The sequence below is a fragment of the Thermobia domestica genome, chromosome 11 (genome assembly GCF_964235325.1).
Source record: "Thermobia domestica chromosome 11, izTheDome1.hap1.1, whole genome shotgun sequence".
Lineage (NCBI taxonomy): Eukaryota > Metazoa > Arthropoda > Insecta > Zygentoma > Lepismatidae > Thermobia > Thermobia domestica.
In genome coordinates, this window is record NC_137464.1 from 67,348,680 (window position 1) to 67,368,894 (window position 20,215).

At 33.4% G+C, this 20,215-nt stretch overlaps 1 protein-coding gene across 5 annotated transcripts in view; it reads left to right on the forward strand.

Moving 5' to 3' along the window:
* The window catches only part of LOC145664137 (putative FERM domain-containing protein FRMD8P1), a 180,947-nt gene that overhangs the window by 109,586 nt on the left and 51,146 nt on the right, over nt 1-20,215 (forward strand). For all 5 annotated transcript variants that reach the window (XM_081730533.1, XM_081730535.1, XM_081730537.1 and 2 more), the window contains exons 8-11: nt 1,905-2,090; nt 9,803-9,932; nt 14,250-14,408; nt 16,221-16,335. In XM_081730533.1, the coding sequence (XP_081586659.1) occupies nt 1,905-2,090; nt 9,803-9,932; nt 14,250-14,408; nt 16,221-16,335 (590 nt within the window). The remainder of the gene's footprint in view (nt 1-1,904; nt 2,091-9,802; nt 9,933-14,249; nt 14,409-16,220; nt 16,336-20,215) is intronic.

Here is a 20,215-nt window from a genome sequence, read left to right on the forward strand (position 1 = left end):
TTTGATTGTCTAATGTGTTCTTTAATTCGGTTGTTATTATTGCGCTTGGTTTGATTGCATATTGATCTATATATGAAGAGTCACATTCATACTGAGCACGATAAATATCTGACTTATTTAGTGGGCCAACAAAATAAGTTAAAACCGGTGTTTAAACAACCGGTTATTTTGTTGGTGCACTAAATAGGTCAGGTATTTATCGTGCTCAGTGTAAATGTGACTGATCATATATAGGTCATATCAAGCACAAAATTGATATCCGAATTAAAGGACACATTAGACTATCAAAACAGTCACAAAAAGAGGGTATGTCAGAATTGTTACTTCACCTAAAGCAACATATACATAATGTAATAGGTTCAGGAAATATATATATTTTGATTCCGGCAATATTGATGAAATCTGGCTACCTACCTTTGATGTGTACTTAGGTTCTGGCAACAGTAACTTAGGATAGACACAACGGTTCTTTCAAACTCAACTTCTTCTTTTTCCACTCTGCTCTGTTCGTTCTTTTTAGTACTTTTTTTTCTTTTTTTTTACGTCACACTCATTTAGTGGTATGTATTCCTGTTCCCATACCGTATTTCTTTATCCTTCTTACCTTATCACTGAAGACGGGTTTATCTTGTTGTTCCGATATGTCCGGAAAACATTTTCCTACGGGAGGATATATTGGTAAGTTAATTAATGTAAATATCAACTTTATTCATATTCAAAGGTTAAGTCCTCCCTGAAGAAGATACCAGTACTACAGGAGGTATTGAAATAACAGAATTAAAAATACAAATAATACACGCAGGTGCGTGGAATTTGTTTATTTACCTTATTTTAGGTAATATGCTAATAAATTTGTTTATCATAGTGCTTATTTTGTGAAATTTTTTGTTTTTTACTTATTGACAGTGTTCCCAATTAAGCAGTCAAAATGCTATTTTGCACTGGAACCAGAAGCATTGAAAGTTAAGAAGACATTTTTGAAAGCAAGCGGCTCGTATCGTCCCTTTCGAGACAAAAGGGTTTATCTCATTTCCTTAATTTTTCCAGGAGACAAGTTTAAACATTTTGCCATTATTTATTTTGTCATCTTTTTCAAAAATTTAGTTTGACTTTCTTCGTTTCAAGTAAATAACTTACGAGATCAAATTAAATTTTAACAGAACACAATAGAATAAATGATGATAAAATCTTTAAACTTGTCTCCTGGTAAAGTAAAAAAACAAAAACCGCCCCTTTGTCTCGGGAGGAACGGTATATAAGCTATTTATTAGATAATGTTACATGAGTTTGTTGGTATACCTAACCATTTTCGTTCTTTGTAGTTTTGCAATTCTTGAACTCTCTTCATATTTTTCTCAACTTTTATTATGTTATTTGATCATAGTTTTTTTTTTTTTTCTTTCTTGTTACCAAATGTTGAATGCAAAGTTATGTTATCCCTCACTTAAAATCATTTCAGTTTCAACTAATTTTTGTACTCACGTGAAAAAGTTCAAAGTAATTAATGCAACTAAAATTAAATAAATATAGTCTTGTTAAGATAATAAATATAGTCTCGTTTTGGCTTCGAAAATAAAAGGTAGTAATAATATTAATTAGGAATGTCTAGTCATTGTAGGAGATTCACATGGTTTTATATATCAATGAACATTTGTGTGCACTGTGGGCTAAGCCATGCACTCTTTTATTTATTTATTGTTCTTTTTAAAGCATTTTAAATTGTAAAACCAAAAGCAGTGCTCGAGATAGGTATTTTTGCGGCATATGAAGAAAATCCTTAAATAGTCTAATTCACATCAGTGATATCCTTGCTAGGGACTAAAGCACATTCCTTTAAAAATATGGCTTATTTCCAACACTGACTGTAGGAGCTGAAATATTGATGAGTATTCTTGTTGTTTCAGAGAGCAACAAGCAAAATTTCTTCCAGCTCACGTTAGGCGAACTGGATGGTCATGGCTTCGTTTTAGCAGCAAAACATCACCAGAAGTTCGTCTTTTGGAACAATTTAAAAGAATTTCTACAAATACTCCAGTTAAAAAACTAGTCAGAAAATATTTAGAATTTTGTTGGTCGTTACCATATTACGGGTAAGTAGACAATTTCCAGTTGAAATTACTTTTGTTGACAAAGCTAATAGTACGTTTCAAAGAACAGTCACATGCTCATATTACTATAAATGAAAGGAAGCTTTATAAACAATAAAATAATTCAAAATATTTCAGTAAATATTATTAAAGTAAATATTCTTAATATAATTTATAATTATAAATTTGGTCACCTCTCTATATAAAAATGTTTCAGTTACTCGCTGTTGAGAGCCTGACATACTAAAAATAATACAAAATTTACAAATTTTTCTTTTGCTTGTTTATTCATAAGTGAAAGGAGATAATGAAATGCAACTTACCATCATAGATAATGTTATTCTACAACAGAAGAATTTTCAGTGTTGCCATTCATAGAAATTACAGTGTTTGCCAGAATAACAATCCCCCCAAAATCTAAGTTAAGGAAGCGACTAGAGAAACGAACTTAACTGCATTTGATTACATATCATGTTGTTTTCTGTGAACTACTTTTTAAATAACATTATTATTTAATTTTAATAACTGTGTGTTAAAACTATTTTTTTTTATTACAAACTAAATACAACTATTATTTAAAAAGTAGTTCACAGAATACGAAAACAACATGATACGTAATCAAATCCAATTGACTTCGTTCTAGCCGTTGCCTTAACTTAGATTTTGGGGGAAATGTTATTCTGGCAACACTGAAAATTCTTCAGATTCATATTTTCTGTTGTAGAATAACATTATCTATGATTGTAGTAAGTTGTATTTCATTATCTCCTTTCACTTACGAAAAACAAGCAAAAGAAAATTGGTAAATTTTGTATTATTTTTAGTATGTCAGGCTCTTAAGGAGGTTCTGTAATTTTATTTGTGTGATTTGAATTATAGAGCTCTGAACGTCTGTTCAATCTCTGCTATATTTATTTGGATATAATTTGCTTCTTTGAATAAAGGGTAATCTAGTTATTTCAGTAATAACTTCCATTATTGAATCATAAAAGGTAGCATTCGCAATATATTGCAAGTAGCAATCAATATTACAGTACAGTAGTATATTACTGCATTCATGTATGAATATTGTTTTCATTTAGGAAGTATATACCTTAATCAGAACTGACTGACTATATTTCAGTAATATGTAGAGAAAACTAAGAACTCGATAAAGAAATCCTCTGTTGTACTTAGAAGCTCGTAAGTCGAGACATACGGAAAATGAATGCAAAAACTGTCTTAAGAGTAAATTATAACACTGAAACTCTTTAAATATTTGCGAATTATTTTTATCCAAAACCTTGGTGTTGTCATATGGTCGAAAACAGGGAGGGGGAGGGGGAAGACTTTTTCTCTAGTCTTTCAGGACATTAAACAGTTTGTCAATTAGAAAAAAAAAAATAAAAGGAGGTTTTACTTTTTAATTTCAATACTTCTCGTAAATAAGATCGTAAGGAGCGACAAGTGTATAAAAATATCATCCCTTCTGTTAGTAGAAGTTTTGCACCCACTCACTGTGACCCATATTGTCACACCAAATAACAATCTAGATGATTGTAGGAATTTGTAGAGATGTAAAAATTCCTTTTTGCTTGTCAGTACACTTAAAAAAAAGGCTTCTTTTCTGGGAAAGAACCGGAGAATGTTACTTCAACAAATGTCGAAAAGTTTACGTTTAAAGGATTAAATAAATCAAGAATGTATAATTGCCATCAAAAAGTGGGTACATAAAAGAAGAAAACAAAAACTATAAGCTTTTGTAAAAAATATATTTGTACTTATATGAAAGCTTTTGTAAAGAATATACTTTCAAATTTTCTGTCGGCTACGAAGTTCAACTGAGCTAGTTTTGAATAAACATTTGCTTTTATTTAACCTACTTAAGGATAGTAGTTGGCGTATTTTTAATCAAATTGTTAAGGGGTGAAGTTATGCCCAAATTGAGTTTCGTTTTTCATTTAAAAAAAAAAAAATCTTCAAGTTTTTCATATCAGGTCAATCCAATTTAAAGCTTAGATAAAGGTTGTTTAGACAAGTAAGTAATGGAACAACATCATAAATAGTCACAGTAGAGAGCTCCTTGACTATTTTTGGCGGAAAATGAAATTTGGAATTAATTCCAAAATTGAATGCAGTCATTTAGGTTTGGGGCTGCTCCTTCGGAGAAAATAGAGATTTTCAGATTACAAAACGTAACACAGCATAGAGTGCAAAAACCTTGCAAATTTTATAATGGGGTATGTGGGAAGCCGTCACTTTTTTTTTTTTTTTTTTTTTTTTACATGGTTTTTAGTTCCATAACTATTTTGCACAGGACTAAAAATACAAAATTTTAATGTTTTGTCAAAATTGGGTGATTCCGTAAATAATCAGTCTACAACTTAACGTGGCAACAAACAAGAGAGAAAGATCACAAGAATGGTTTAATTAGTTCAGAAGCTACGCTCAAATTCTTAACATTAAATGTCAATGAATTTGACTTTTAGTCTGTAATGGTTACATACTCAATAATTTCTTAAACCACTAATTATAATGTAATTTTTACACAGACATCTATAGTTAAGTGTGTAAGTTACATCAAGGAAAATTAATAATAATAATAATAATAATAATAATAATAATAATAATAATAATAATAATAATAATAATAATAAATATATCTAAGGGGAACACACTCATATTGTTACTCTATATCAGGGAGTGGCCAACCTTTTTAGGTTTGAGGGCAACATTTTACATCAGAAATTACTGACTATCCACCTACATGTGCATTAGCCCGCTAGAGAAAAATTAAAACAATAACAATGATAATATTGCCCACCAGACGATTTTTTTTTTTTTTTTTGTCTCCATCTTATCTCGATCTCGAAAAGGTTGTATTGACTTGTTTTGTGAATTTGCGTACAAAATTTATGGCCTGATTTTTTTTTTTAATTTCATGTAGAAGTTAGCAGAATTCTTCCGCATCACGAGAAGCATACGAAGGGTGTGTTACAGCAGCATTTAAACCATATTGATTATTGAAGGATATTGTGTAATAATTTCTGTATATGTAAACGTTAATAAATGCTCTTCATTGTCGTCACGCAATTGCTTTATCAGTTTATAGTTTTTATACTATAAATACACACATCACATAACACTAAAACAGTGTTTGAGATATAAGACTCGGCTGAATTAATTTTGCTCACGAGATTCGTGAAATATCTCGTCTTGTTTCGAATTTAAAACGTACTTCTCATCTTGACTCGCTTCTAATTTTTCGAATTTAAAACGTACCTCTCATCTTGACTCGCTTCTAATTTTTCGAATTTAAAACGTACTTCTCATCTTGACTCGCTTCTAATTTTTCGAATTTAAAACGTACTTCTCATCTTGACTCGCTTCTAATTTTTCGAATTTAAAACGTACTTCTCATCTTGACTCGCTTCTAATTTTTCGAATTTAAAACGTACTTCTCATCTTGACTAGCTTCTAATTTTTCGAATTTAAAACGTACTTCTCATCTTGACTCGCTTCTAATTTTTCGAATTTAAAACGTACTTCTCATCTTGACTCGCATCTAATTTTTCGAATTTAAAACGTACTTCTCATCTTGACTCGCTTCTAATTTTTCGAATTTAAAACGTACTTCTCATCTTGACTCGCTTCTAATTTTTCGAATTTAAAACGTACTTCTCATCTTGACTCGCTTCTAATTTTTCGAATTTAAAACGTACTTCTCATCTTGACTCGCATCTAATTTTTCGAATTTAAAACGTACTTCTCATCTTGACTCGCTTCTAATTTTTCGAATTTAAAACGTACTTCTCATCTTGACTCGCTTCTAATTTTTCGAATTTAAAACGTACTTCTCATCTTGACTCGCTTCTAATTTTTCGAATTTAAAACGTACTTCTCATCTTGACTCGCATCTAATTTTTCGAATTTAAAACGTACTTCTCATCTTGACTCGCTTCTAATTTTTCGAATTTAAAACGTACTTCTCATCTTGACTCGCTTCTAATTTTTCGAATTTAAAACGTACTTCTCATCTTGACTAGCTTCTAATTTTTCGAATTTAAAATGTACTTCTCATCTTGACTCGCTTCTAATTTTTCGAATTTAAAACGTACTTCTCATCTTGACTCGCTTCTAATTTTTCGAATTTAAAATGTACTTCTCATCTTGACTCGCTTCTAATTTTTCGAATTTAAAACGTACTTCTCATCTTGACTCGCTTCTAATTTTTCGAATTTAAAACGTACTTCTCATCTTGACTCGTTTCTAATTTTTCGAATTTAAAACGTACTTCTCATCTTGACTCGCTTCTAATTTTTCGAAACAAGAAATTTCTAGTCTCGTATGCAATACTAGCAATGCAATGATCAGTGCAAACCATATGGCAGATCACCGCGGGCCACCTCTCAGACTTGTTGGTTGATTATGATCGACGCGTTTGCCATCCCTGTTGTATACAGAAGAGTCGTTAAATCTGCAGTTCTTTCGTAAATAAATCACTGTAAGAATTCTCTGCTTAAAAACTAATTCACCAAAAGGTCGTATCTCACTTTTAGAATTCTTGCACCAACTTGTAAAATGTGTTTACAAAGTGATTCGATCTTATGTAAGAAACCTAACATAATGAACAAGGCCACAGAATAAATGGTTGAAACTGAACAGCAAAACTCTTACAGACGCAATCAACGAATTGAGTGATTCACTTATTCCCTTAACAATTATTAGGTTGGTGCAAATGAAATGCCTCCTTTGACGTCTGGTGGGGAAACTCACCTCAGCAATACAACACAGGGATAGACGAAGATTACACATCTAACGTCACAAACTGTACACGTCCACTAAGTTGGCAGGGGTATTCAAACAGCCAGGAAGCACTGCATTGTTGAACAGGGTCTAATGAAAGTGCACCGTGCAGAACACACAATTGTGAGCGACTTTTCTTTACGAATTCAAACTTGGATATTCTGCGCGGCAAGCCTTCCGTCCTCACCCCCCTTCAATATATATATATATATATATATAGTAGAGTTCCTAAAACTCGGCACTCGAATACCCGGGAGTCCGGATAAGTCGGCCACACCCTGGCACCCTACAGTTAATGCAGAAATGCCGGAAAATGATGAAGACGTTGACGTTGAGGGCTCCACCGCACAAGCCCCTAAAATATCACATAGTGAGGGACTAGAGGCTGTCGAAACCACCCTTCATTATTTTGAACTACAAGATGGGTCAGTAATAGACTTATTGTTCCTTCGTCGTCTTCGTGATGGAGCAACAAAACGTAGAGTGCACTGCGGAAAACAACAGGACATTACACATTTCCTTAAAAAGAGAGCCAGTTTTTGCAGTCAGTTAGTTAATTTTCATTATAGACAGCTTTGTGCCTTCATAAAGTATTTTTCTAAGCTCTGTCTTATCAAGTAAATTACTATACAGTGTGTATTCATTAATCTTCATTTTCATTTATAATAAAGGCTCTATGCTTCATAAAGTATGCACTTTTCTTTTGTTTAAGGGTATTTGGGCAGTTTATTCTCTATTGTATTCTCAAGCAGCCAGTATATGCAAGTACAGTACTGTATTTTCTGAGGAAACACTCGTACTTATTCTTTTTTAACCCCATTCTCGATAACCCGGCATTTTCACAAACTCGGCCGCCCTTCGATCACATTAGGCCGAGTCTTCGGGACTCTACTATAGTGTATACGGTTCAGAAATGCCGAATGAACGCATCTTTCGCCTTTCGTTTGTCGGATTTCGTTCTGGTTACACAGCATTGCAAAATAAACCTCTTAGAACCGAACAACATCATGATAAGCTCCTCAGGAAGAGCGTGGGAGCCGACCTTCGGAAAAGTGTTGCAGACGAGTTGCAGTGCTGTTGCAGAAGAGTTACGCTCACACCGGCTGTTCCGCGCAATCAATAAGGGGAAAAAATTGGACTTACGGGTGTCACATGAGTTGACACCGGCCAGCAAGAAATGCTGTCTGGAGGTGTGCAGTTCTCTTGAGTGTAAAGGATACTCGGGAAAGTTCCCTGCATTTGATTTTCACTTTTCATAATAATGGATCTGCTACGACAATCGTAAACGGTTAGACCACTGATTAGATCTTGATCAAAGTCCAAGACAGTTTCCAAGAATCGTAGATGTTGCTGGCATTGGTGATCTTTGATGGGAAAGATGAAATGAAATGAAATCTTTGAGTTTAACGTCCCACGATTTTGCCTTTTAAGCTAAAGCAAGTTAATAATCATGGAAGAATTGGTGAAATGAAAAAGTGGGAGGAAAGGGAGTGCCTGAGAAAACCCATGGAGACGATGTTGTCCACCACAAACTTACTTGGCTAGAGATCGAACCGGGAACCTTATGCACCACAGATAAGGGCTCTACCACTGAGCCAGCGTGACCGCCAGGTGATCTTTGGTGTTGTTGATCTATCATATCTTTCTTGTCCAAGAGAAACCATCTTTTTCCGTCGAGGAGAAACTCGAAAACTTCTTTGGTGGAAAGACCTTCTTTGATGATCGTGCAGCATGCGGTTGACGACTTATTCAAATCAAGTACTCCAGACACTTCTTTCGCTGTAGAATCTAATTGTTAGCTGAGCAATGGTAAAAGTATGTGTTTGCAGATGGCGACTATTTTGATTAACGAGATATTGAAGTTTTCATTTTTTCTTTTGGAAGTAAGGCACTTGCTCCGGACATTTCAGTCGCACCAACCTTATAGAAATAGTCTTGTTAAAGATCGGCGCCAGCGTCCAAAAGTTTGGTTGTACACTACAAAAGTAGCATAAATTGAATAGTTTCTTCACAATGTATTGCTTCTTCCATATATGATAATTACAAATATATAAGTCCACCTAGCAGTAATTTGTTTTCCCAAAATCTTAAAAAAAAAAAAAATTAAAGGCCGACAGGATTCATCACTATATCTTGTTTATTTTTTACTGGATAATCATTTCAATATCGCTCTGATATTATCATCAAATCAACAAGACGTAGTGGTGAGTACCGTTTTCTTTTTAATTGATACAGAACACACCATTTGGAAACTTTGACGTATTACTGTTTTGAGTACTGTAATTTAAGCAGCACACGGTTTCCTTCAATTTATAGCAGATTGTACTCAAATCGGCGTACAAGTCCGAATTTTTTAGAAAAGAAGTTAGGTTCGTGGATATGGCATTTCGCTGGTATATGTACTAAAGCAGTTTTAAGATAATTTTAATGTGTATTGGTTTGTTGGTCGAAGTGTGATAGATATTGTGTTATTCGTTGCATTTTCATATTAAAAAGATGCGTTTTTCATTGAGAAAGTACAAAATTAGTAATTAGTAATTATTAAAATACACTATGTGCAACCTATATCTAGTTTTCGTTTCAAAATGTACATGTTTGCTGTAAGGTAAATATATTTCTAATTTGGTCAATTTTCAGTAAAGCCAACTGCTGTGTGTCCTCCCTACTGGCCTAGTGGTCAGTGCATGTGCCTTTGATACACGTGGTCACGGGTTCGATTCTCGTTGGGAGAACGAAAAAAATAATACCACAATCATTTACTTTCATTAATTATCCGTCTTCGTCAGCCTTAAGGGCATTACTGTGGGACATTAAATTAAAAGTTATTTATTTTACCGACTGCTGTGATCAACACAAACAGATTTCATATCTGTCATTTATGTGAAAATATATAAATATTATATATTTTACTTATTGAATATGCTTTTCAGGAGTGCATTTTTCCAAGGTCAGATTGAACAACCTGTTCGGGGTCTCACTTCGCTCATAACTCATCAAGATATTCCTGTCCTGATAGCCATAAATGCTCAAGGAGTATATGTCATAGATAATACACAATGTGTAAGTATTAACGAGCAAAACTATGGTGCACATTTTCGAAAAGTACAAACTAAAATATGTGTAAATTTAGTACACTTTAAAAACGAGATTACTTACTATGATTCATGAAGTCTTAATAATGAGATTGAGATGTTCTGAGTTTGTATTGCCTTGAAACGATTAGGTTTCAGAGAGCAATGTTATAGCTTCTTTATTGCTCATCCTAATATTAAGATAGTATCGTGTTAAATAAATTCGTGCTCCAATATTAATATTTCCCCTATTTCATTAATATAAGGGGTTTTATTAGTTATAAAGAAAATTATTTCTGAATTTTATAATACAGTACATTTTTAACCCCCATAATGGCGTAGTAAATTTTCTAAACCTTCTTGGACTCAAAAGAATTTGATCCCATTTTTTTCCATGTATATTTACCGTAATAGTTTAACTTTTCTTGTGCAATACTTGGGAGAAATTTGCAGAATTGTGTAGATGGACACTTGGGTATAATAATACAAAGGCTGTCCCAAAACAACTTGCAAACAACACCACACAACAACCCGATAACAATGTAGGGATGTAGTGTAAACCATTGTGTAATCATAACATATTAAACGTTTTTTATTTACTAATCTACATGAGAAGTGTACAGCCGTACTAAGAAGTGTTAATTTTTACACTCTAGGTTCGAGTGATTGGTCAGAATGCGTTGGATGGACGTTTTTGGAATTTGGATCAATGATTTAAGGATTCAAGGAAACTGACAAATATCTATTGCGGCGAATAGTCGCCACAAGTGCGCCAATGTTTACCTCAGTAATCATTGTCGACGGCCAGTCACAGTGTGGGATTAACACGGCTGACTCGCGACCTGTGACAAGGCAAACTCTTTATATGCCACCGAAATATTCTCTCTCATGTAATGCATTTTTTCTTTATAGTCGTCCTTTATCTTCTTCACAGTACCTGAGGCTGTTAAATCGCGTCGAACCTAATATCCAATCACACAACGTTTCTCCATTTTTAAATCCGTAAGAACTCTAAAAATCAACATATCTTCTTCTAACGGATGCTGAGCGTAGACGAGTGAACAGAACAGTTTTGGCGCATTCTCATGGTTACACAAGAAGTTGAACTACGTGTCTACATCGTTATTGGGTCGCCTCTTGGTGTTGTCTGGAAATACGAGCATCACTGACAGTTGTTTTGGGACAGCCTATTATAAGAATTTCATTAAATTGTAAATAACACATTGCTTTCATGGTTTCTATGCACGTATTGTCATGGATGAAATCCAGGTTATTTTAGTATATTTTATATTTTGTTTATTACAATATAGTCTGATACCATAAGTTCTCTAGGTTCATTCGTGGTTGTTGTGGAGTTATAAACTTTATTAGTCCATAAGACGGCTTTTTCACATTATTAGACGGCTTATAACTTTATTAGACGGCTTTTTCACATTATTTATAAAATTTTATTACATCCGAAGGCAAATTGCAGTACTCCACCATCACTGCAAGTGATGGTTACAATAAAATGGTGACAAAGACAGTTATTTTTAATTAATTGAATGTTTTCGGTTTTTTTATTTGAAGAATTGAGATGTTGTTACATATATTATTTGTAAATATTGTTAAGTGCAGTTCATTAATTTGTTGGTGTAGGTTGAAGGTACCTCAACTTTGCTGCACCTACAGACAAGAAAGAAAAAGAAGTTAAAATACACACTATGATATACTGCTACAGTGTATCATAAAAGATTGAGTTTCAAAACAACAAATTTGAAGTTATTTAAGGAATAATCGTCGAAACAATTAACATTACCCCTTAGTTCAGCTGCAGAACAATAAAAACATTGTTCTGTTGCAGATTTAGCAGTTCGGAAGAAGGTTACATTTGAAATATTGTAAATATAAATTACAGAACACTAAATATAACACGTTCTTGAGCCTGTCAGTTCCATAGCACTGGGTAATAGTTGTTAGGAATTATTACAATGTCTTATATAAACATGAGTTAAAAGTACCAAAAGGGTTAGGAAGAAAGTTTTCTTCCTTGAATCATACTACAAGGCCCCAAACTTCAATTAAAACCTTGCTGAAGATCTTACTTTACTTACTCAAATTTTCAATGGAAGCCAAAAATGTAGATCGAAAATTTGACGTACCAAGAGTGTCCATTCACATCTTAACAATGTATTACTATCACAATATTGTGAGTGGTGATTATATTCAATGAGAAAAAGCGGAAAGGCTATTACTCACCGCAAAAAATATGTAGCAGAATTTTCTTCTACAGGCTGATGAAGGAAGTAGCATGTTTCGAAAGCGCTACCTGTTACATGTAGAAGAAAATTCTGCTACATATTTTTTTTGCGGTGAGTAATAGCCTTTCCGCTTGTTCTCAATGTATTACTAATTGTAAAGAAGTAGAAGTATAAACAATAAGTGTACTAACCATCTTTCTGACGCCTGTAGATAGTTCTTTTTTTGTTCTTTACTGCGTACACGCCATACCATCACATGTAAAGAGACTCAGCACCGTGAGTAGCAGAAGAAAATATCTGGCTAAACTTATAATGGTAAATTCTAATGTGAGGAACATACAAACAGTATGACTATACTTATTAAATTCTGTTTACAGATATATATATAACATTATTCATTATAGATATAATATATACATATTATATCTTACAGATATAATTGAATTAAAGCGTATGCACATATATAAGCAATATAATGATTAGTAGTTACATTACTTGGCGTCCACTCAGGTCGTAGACAAACTGGGAGTCGCGTGAATGAAAGACGTGACGACCACTAGGTCTAGAAAGCTCCCGATACGCCGGTTAGCGATAGGGCGACGCGGCGCGCAAGGCTGGATCCACCAGTCGCTAACAGATGGCGTGGAAGAGCCCAGGCCCACAAATCGGGCCGTTGTGCCAAGTGGTTTGGTTTTTAGTTACATTACTTGAAAGAAATAAAAGGCTTTCTAATGCCCGTTACATTGGTGATCATAATAAAGGTGAATAATATAAAAACTATACTTATGTACTGCTAGAGAAGGAACAAATCTTACTTCAAACCAAACGACTATTACTACTTCAACTACTAATACTAATACTTAGATTGTTTCTATTTTTCTTCTTCTTCTTCTTCTACTACTACCACCACCACCACCACCACCACCACCACCACCACCACCATCATCATCATCATCATCATCATCATCATCATCATCATCATCATCATCATCATCATCATCATCATCATCATCATCATCATCATCATCATCATCATCCTCCTCCTCCTCCTCCTCCTCCTCCTCCAGCCACTACCACTACATCCCTATTGAGGCATGTAGTAATAGCAACTTAGACTACTTTTTGTTATTTCTACTATTATTAACACGAGCAAATTCTACACTACAGGCAAGCAATTACTAACAAAGAAGTATATATATTGAACCAAGGGAACACGCGGCTACGATTCTTCCGAAGACATTTTGATGTGAAACCTAAAGTAAAGAAACAATACTGTTAATAAATTAATCATCACAAATCATAATTATTGATTAATACTATTGTTAATTGTTACTTATCTTGATGTCACTATTTGTTGTATTCTGTTTTGTTTAGTTGAAACGATGTGATATATAATTCGCAAATTCTGTTACAGGTTATTTTATAATTCAAATGTGAGGAAACTATATTTGATTCTAGTTCCAATAGTTCGAGTTTCCCACTTTTAGCACTCTGTGATAACACCCTGAGGATATTAATCTCTTCTAACCTTCTATTTAGTTTCTTCTTAGTTTAGATATACTCAACCAGAAGAAAATATAAAAGAATTTCTTTTGTGTCCTTTTAATTGTATATGTATATTAGGGAGGGGGTTGTTTGCCGTTGTTCTCGTATTTCATCGTATATATTAATTCCTTTGCAGACGCTTTAATACGTCTATTAGTGGTGGCTGTTTTTTAAACCCAAGTGAATCTTTTGAAAATTAATTCTTTAATTCAAAGTAGTTTTTAATTAACAATCTTTTTAATATCAGCCATTAGCAGAAAAAATGTATTGTTGATGAATCTTGTTGCAGAATAATGTCGTCTCGTCTCATAGTTACAATAAACTTTTAGGAAATGTTCTTAAATATTTATGAAGAGTATTAAAATTCTTCACGTAGTTGATATTCCGCTTTAAAGCATATGTTTTTTACTACTGACTGCTCTCATAAATACTTATGAATTTTAATAATCAAATTACAAAATTATTGTATTTTTACGTGTTAATTTTTCAAATAAAGTAATTATTGTTTTGTTTGAAAACAGACTTTATTGCTCGGATTGAAGTATGAAGATCTTTCATGGGATTTCGCGAAGCCTTCGCAGGAGGACAACCCTGATTGTTTACCATGTTTGTTTCTTCAGTTTATGGTGCTTGAAAATGGAACTAGAGTGTCCAAAATCCTTCAAGTATTTTCAAAACAGGTTTGTTGTTAATTCACATTAAACTATTATTCTTTGGGTTAGGCTCCTTTCACACGATCCAATAATCACCTAAATAAAGAAATACTCGAAACTTGCATGATGTGGACTAGCGATTAATAGAAAAGCAAGGACCTATTCACATCATATATTAAGTCCAGACAATATTCGATCTAACAAGGGAAGTTAGGGAAAAAGCACTCGCCTGCAGAGAAACTAAGCATGCCATTTGAAATGCAAATTATAAGCTAATAAAATTCCTGTACGGTTAAGAACTTTTCGAAAGATTCAACGTTAAATGCACGATTGCGCCTCCTAGAGACCTGATGGCTTGAACTTGCTACTGCTTGATCACTGGTTTCCATTCACAGACAAATTGTTTATTTCAAGTTGGATGACGGATGGCAAAGACGTAATGGTTGCGAATATACCAAAGAACTGCACACGATTTGTACAACCATTTGATATGTTTGGATTCCGTCCAATCAAAGATTACGACAAGAGATTTGTACATAGTTTGAAACTTCTTCGTCCGGACGTTATGATGTACCAACAAAACAATCAAATAAAGTTCGTGTTCATGCTAATGAATCAGTTCTGATCACCGCGATACATTGGATTGTTTCAGTTTGCGTTCCACAAGGCAGGTTACCGAACAAATTATATATCTTTTGAATCAGATGTTGAATTTGCTTTTCGCTTTGGTTATGCGAACTGTTCTCTTGATGGATGCAACGCAATTCATGGTGCAAGGAAATCTTTTGCCTGCGTCATTTCTTCATAGAACAGAAGAACAACAGTGATCAATTTTCATGTCTAATTATCATTATTGTAAACAGTATAATGACTAATTTTAACTAACAAATCCGTTAGTTATTGCAAAACAGTTTATTCTGTTACTTTCGGTAGATTTCAATTCATATGTCAATATTCGTTGCTAATAATGTTGTACTTAACGCAATTAAATGCGCATATACTCATTTTTTCATATAAATTTCCAAGTTGAATCTCTCGAAAAGTTTACAACCGTACAGGAATTTTATTCGCTTGTTATAATCAACATGAATTGGTTCTTCAAATTGTATGCTTAGTTCCTCTGCAGGCGAGCGTTTTCACCCGAACTTTTCTTGTAAGGGAAGAAATCATCCTGATATTAGATGTTAGTCAAAAGTTCCGCGACTTCCTGAGCCCTTCGTGAGTTGAACTCTAGCAAATTATTGTGTTTAATGAATATCTTTAAATGAACCGAGTAACCTCGAGAAAATTTGTAGTTTGTAATAACGACGAAAGTTCCGAATACGGAAGAAACTCGGCAATCTTTGAAGACAACTGGAAAGGTCGGGTGAACTCCTTGATCTTGTGAAAAGACCTTATTATTACGATTGGTTAAATGTAATGTCGCGCCTACATCGCGAGAATATGTAGGCCACTATTAATAGTTTTAATTTTAATAGATCAGATTTTTGTGTCTTTATAGTAACAAGAAAATTACAATAACTTTTTTATATCCTGTATAGTGAATAATAATATAAAACAGAATAACAAATGTAGGAAAACTTGAAAGAAATTCAAGTCATTTTTGAAGTATAATATAAGAGTAAGATTGTCTATTAATGTTGTACCTAATTTCTGTAATTTTTCATGGATCAGTAAACCTTAAAATTATTACCCTATAAAATTTTGAAAACAGTTGTATCACGTTTTGATCTTTTTAGGATACCTAGACCGCTTTTATATAGTTAATTTGCGTAACTTTATTCATCAATGTAACATTTGATTACAACGAGTAACAGTAATTTGTATATGAATTTGCAGGCAGTTATGATGGACGCTTTAATATCAGTGTTTGTAGAAGAACTGAAGCAAAAGGTAACTAATTACTCAGACGAAGTGGATAGACCTGTTTACGATACATCTACAGATAGTGATGGTAATGTATATTTTCCCATATATTTAGATTTTTTATTCAACATATGCATCTTTAATATATATATATATATATATATACACAGTGGCGTATTTAGGGGGCTGGCTATCGGGCTCAAACTCCCCCCCCGAAATAATTTTATTATTTTTTTTCGTATTATACGTACAACAGTAATGCTTCTTACTGGTTCTCAAGCCCTCCCCGAAATAAGATCCTAAATACGCCACTGTATATATATATATAGTGCTATTTAAGATCTGTATTGATTAGTTCGTATCTATATCTAGAGTGTAGTGATAAGTAACATATTTTGATAGATAGTTTCTTGAACCAAATGAGAGAGAGAGAAGTTCTAACAAACATGGGTCGAAAATAGCTTCGTTCAGGGTTAGTGTTAAGATTAGGAATTAGATTTTTGGGCCTTCGGCAGCTACGTTAGCCCGTCCATGACGTCTTTCGGCGATCACACTAACCGGGAAATTAAGGGGGAGGGGAGGGAAAAAAGAAAGGAAGCGGCCTAAGATCATTATGTTAGATCCCATCCAGGCATTTACCTGGTGTGAATGAGGAAAACCTTAGGATGGCTGGCATGTAAAAGCTGTTACATGTCTTCAATCGAGTGTCCGCATGGAGAATCGAACTTGGGACTGCTCACACTAAAGTCGAGAGCGTTAGCGGCTCGCTACGCGGGGCTACAACTTCGTTTAGGAAGCGTCTCGAGCAGTTGTCGAGTACATTTTACGAAACCATAACTTCAAAAAGAGTGAGAGTGGATTATATTACTGTGAGTAGCATTTACTTGATCATCAGCTACTTGAAATAGAGCGGAATGTGCTCTTAATACTTCATTTGTATCATTGTTTCATATGCTTCATCTACCTTATTTGCATTCGTATATTTAAGCTTATTTCTCCTTCTTTGCATTACGATTTTCTGAGACACTTCGTTCAATTTTATCATAGCTATGGTAATACATTTAAGAAATCTGTAACAGGTGCTTATGCCACATATTTATTGGAAGATAGCAAGAACCAGATTTATGATTTTGAGAATGTCTGATACTACTATAACAACAACAACTGCTTATCGTGCTTTAATTTTACCTATTGTTTGTTTTACCTTTTAATTAATTCGTGTTTTCAGGATCAAGAATATGAAAACATTAGAAAATTTGACAAAGTAATTGGTTCTGTTTTAAATTTGAGAGAGGAATTGTTTTGGGCACTTTCTTTTAGCCAGATTGTTTTCTTTATTTTGATTTAGCTGTCATTAGTACATCCGTTTGTTTTTAAAGTTAAACTTTTTTAAAAAAAGTTACCGACAGCATTTTGAAACACTGCTTCTAAACAAAACTTTCTGTGGCCCACGAGAACCTTCTTTTCCACACCTGATAGATAGTTCTCAGATGCTAGTGATTCACATTCTGTTTGCTGTGAAGGCATTGCTAGTGTTCTTTTCCTTGTGATTCTTGATGTCTTTTACCACTCATTTATTACAGATTTGAAATATTCTAAAAACAGCACTATTTCTGGCTCTTTTGGTAATCATTACATCGAAAGACTTATAGAAAATTAATTAGAATGTATTTGGTTACAAAAGTTAAGCAAGCAAATAAATATCAATATTCTTGGAAAGCAAAACTCACTTCAAAATCTACTAAAAAACTCAAACATAGTCTGAATTATATTAGTAAAAGGAGTCTGAATTATATTAGTAAAAGGAGTCTGACTTATTTCTACACACCAAATCATCGTGAAAAAGTGCATGATTGGGCCCCGGGATCTTCGGCGTACCGTGCCGATGCGCTAACCACTACGCTACTCAGTATGCTCCGAGAACAACCATACATTCTCTCACTCTTCAGTTCAGTTTTACTCAGACCAAAGGAATAAAATATGTGGGTTTAAAATAGCGAGAAAAATTTCTCTACTCACATTTGATAAAATCTTCAAATAGTAGACTCATGTCGACAAAGTTAATGTAATCATGGTCGAGATGGTCGCTAATCAACTGTTAGAAGTGGCCTAATCAACTTACTAAGTGACCAAAGAACAGTTTATGAAAAGTTTCTTCCAGACCTCAGTGTGTATCCCCAAATATGTAGTGCCGGTTTTTAAACCCACGTATGTTCCATTATTATTTGTTTTCCCTTTTGTGTACAATTACTCACGCTATAAGTTCAAACTTACCAGACTCTGAGATAAACTTCACTTTCCAATACCTCCTGAGCGTTATGCTGTTAAAATAATTTAAACCTGGTCTCTGGTAGATAAGCCCATTGTTTGCGTATTGAACTGTTTTACTTGTTATTAATAGCTGATATACATAGTGTTATACATTTAAAATGATAAAAAGCTTAAATTTTTGCATGGTATAAATACGAATCTTCAAGTAATGATCTGTTAAAAAAATAACCTTGAGTGATAAAGGAACTTCGTAAGTTGATATGCGTGTATATGTAAATTGCTAATAATTATTTGTGGATATAAAAGAAATCTTTATATGTCGATGCATATGTTGGTCTCCTTTATCTTTACCATTTTGTATAAATTACACAACTTCTGAATATATTGGAAATTGCACTAACAGAATTACGTATTCCATAGTAATTCACGTAACAAATTGATGGATTGGTAAAAATGTGCTATTAATTGAGAAATATTGCATGGTTTAAAACTTAAATTTCGGTGCAAGTCTCTTATTTCTCATCCATAGAATATTTACTATTAGTAACGCTGTGCATTGTTGAAGCGAGTGTTCCTCCTTCTCACTATTTTCAACATTAAAATACAGGGGTAAGTCTGTAATCTTTGACAAAACATACACACTGCTTTATAAAACTCGCAGTATCTTTAATAAATATTCAGGAAAACATGTTACATAAAATCGAGAAGAACGCGTTCTCTTATTGTTGGCCCATTTCAACTGCATGCAATTGAGACACTTGTAAATTCTCAGAAAAAATTAGACCATATTCAATAAAATTGTATTTTTTATTAAACTAATCATAGAATTCTTATTTAAATCTTCGGGGATTGGGGGGGGGGGTTAAGTGAGTTTTGATATTTGATTGACTTCAAGTGCAAGAATGGGAATTATGTGAAAATCTCAGTAAATACATACATCTGTATTAACATTGAATAATATACTTGAAAGTTAACAAAGAATGTATTAAAAAAAAAAAAAAAAAACTTGGGAAGGGGAGGTTCACTCTCGTTCTCGAGTGAATTTAAAACCAAGTAGTGGGAATGGCGTAAAGCTTGAAAAAGTACTGCCCTAGTCTATGAAAATCTAATTTCTTTTACGAAAGATTCTTATTTATTTATTTTATTTTATTTTATTTATTTATTTGTTTATTTATTTATTCACAAAGTTTCATACAACACTTGGCCAATTAGCTGAAACTGTACAACATAAAGACAAAAAGAAAACAACAACAACAGAAATACAAAAAAGTTCAACTCTAAATATTAAAGAATAATATATATATATATATATATATATATATATATATATATAAATGTTCAAATCTCAATATACAAAGTTTTCATCAACTGAGTTCTAAAATTTCTCTCAAAGGTAAAAATGTTATATCCTGTTGACAATGTATTATAATCGTGCGCTAGCCTGTAAAACAAGGAGCACTTTACAATCGATAATCTAGGTGTTTCATAAGTTAGCAAATTGAGAGAGCGAGTTCGCCGCTGAGGAACACGGAAGTTAATTTGCGATAGTAAAAATTCAGAATCAATTTTGCCATTGATGATCTTATACAGGTAAAGTAAGTCTCAGCTCCGCGGCGTCGTTTGTCAGGAGAACGTAAGTTCATTAAAGGCATTAGTTCTTGTTTCGAGTAATTACGTAACTCGGGAATTCTGAATCT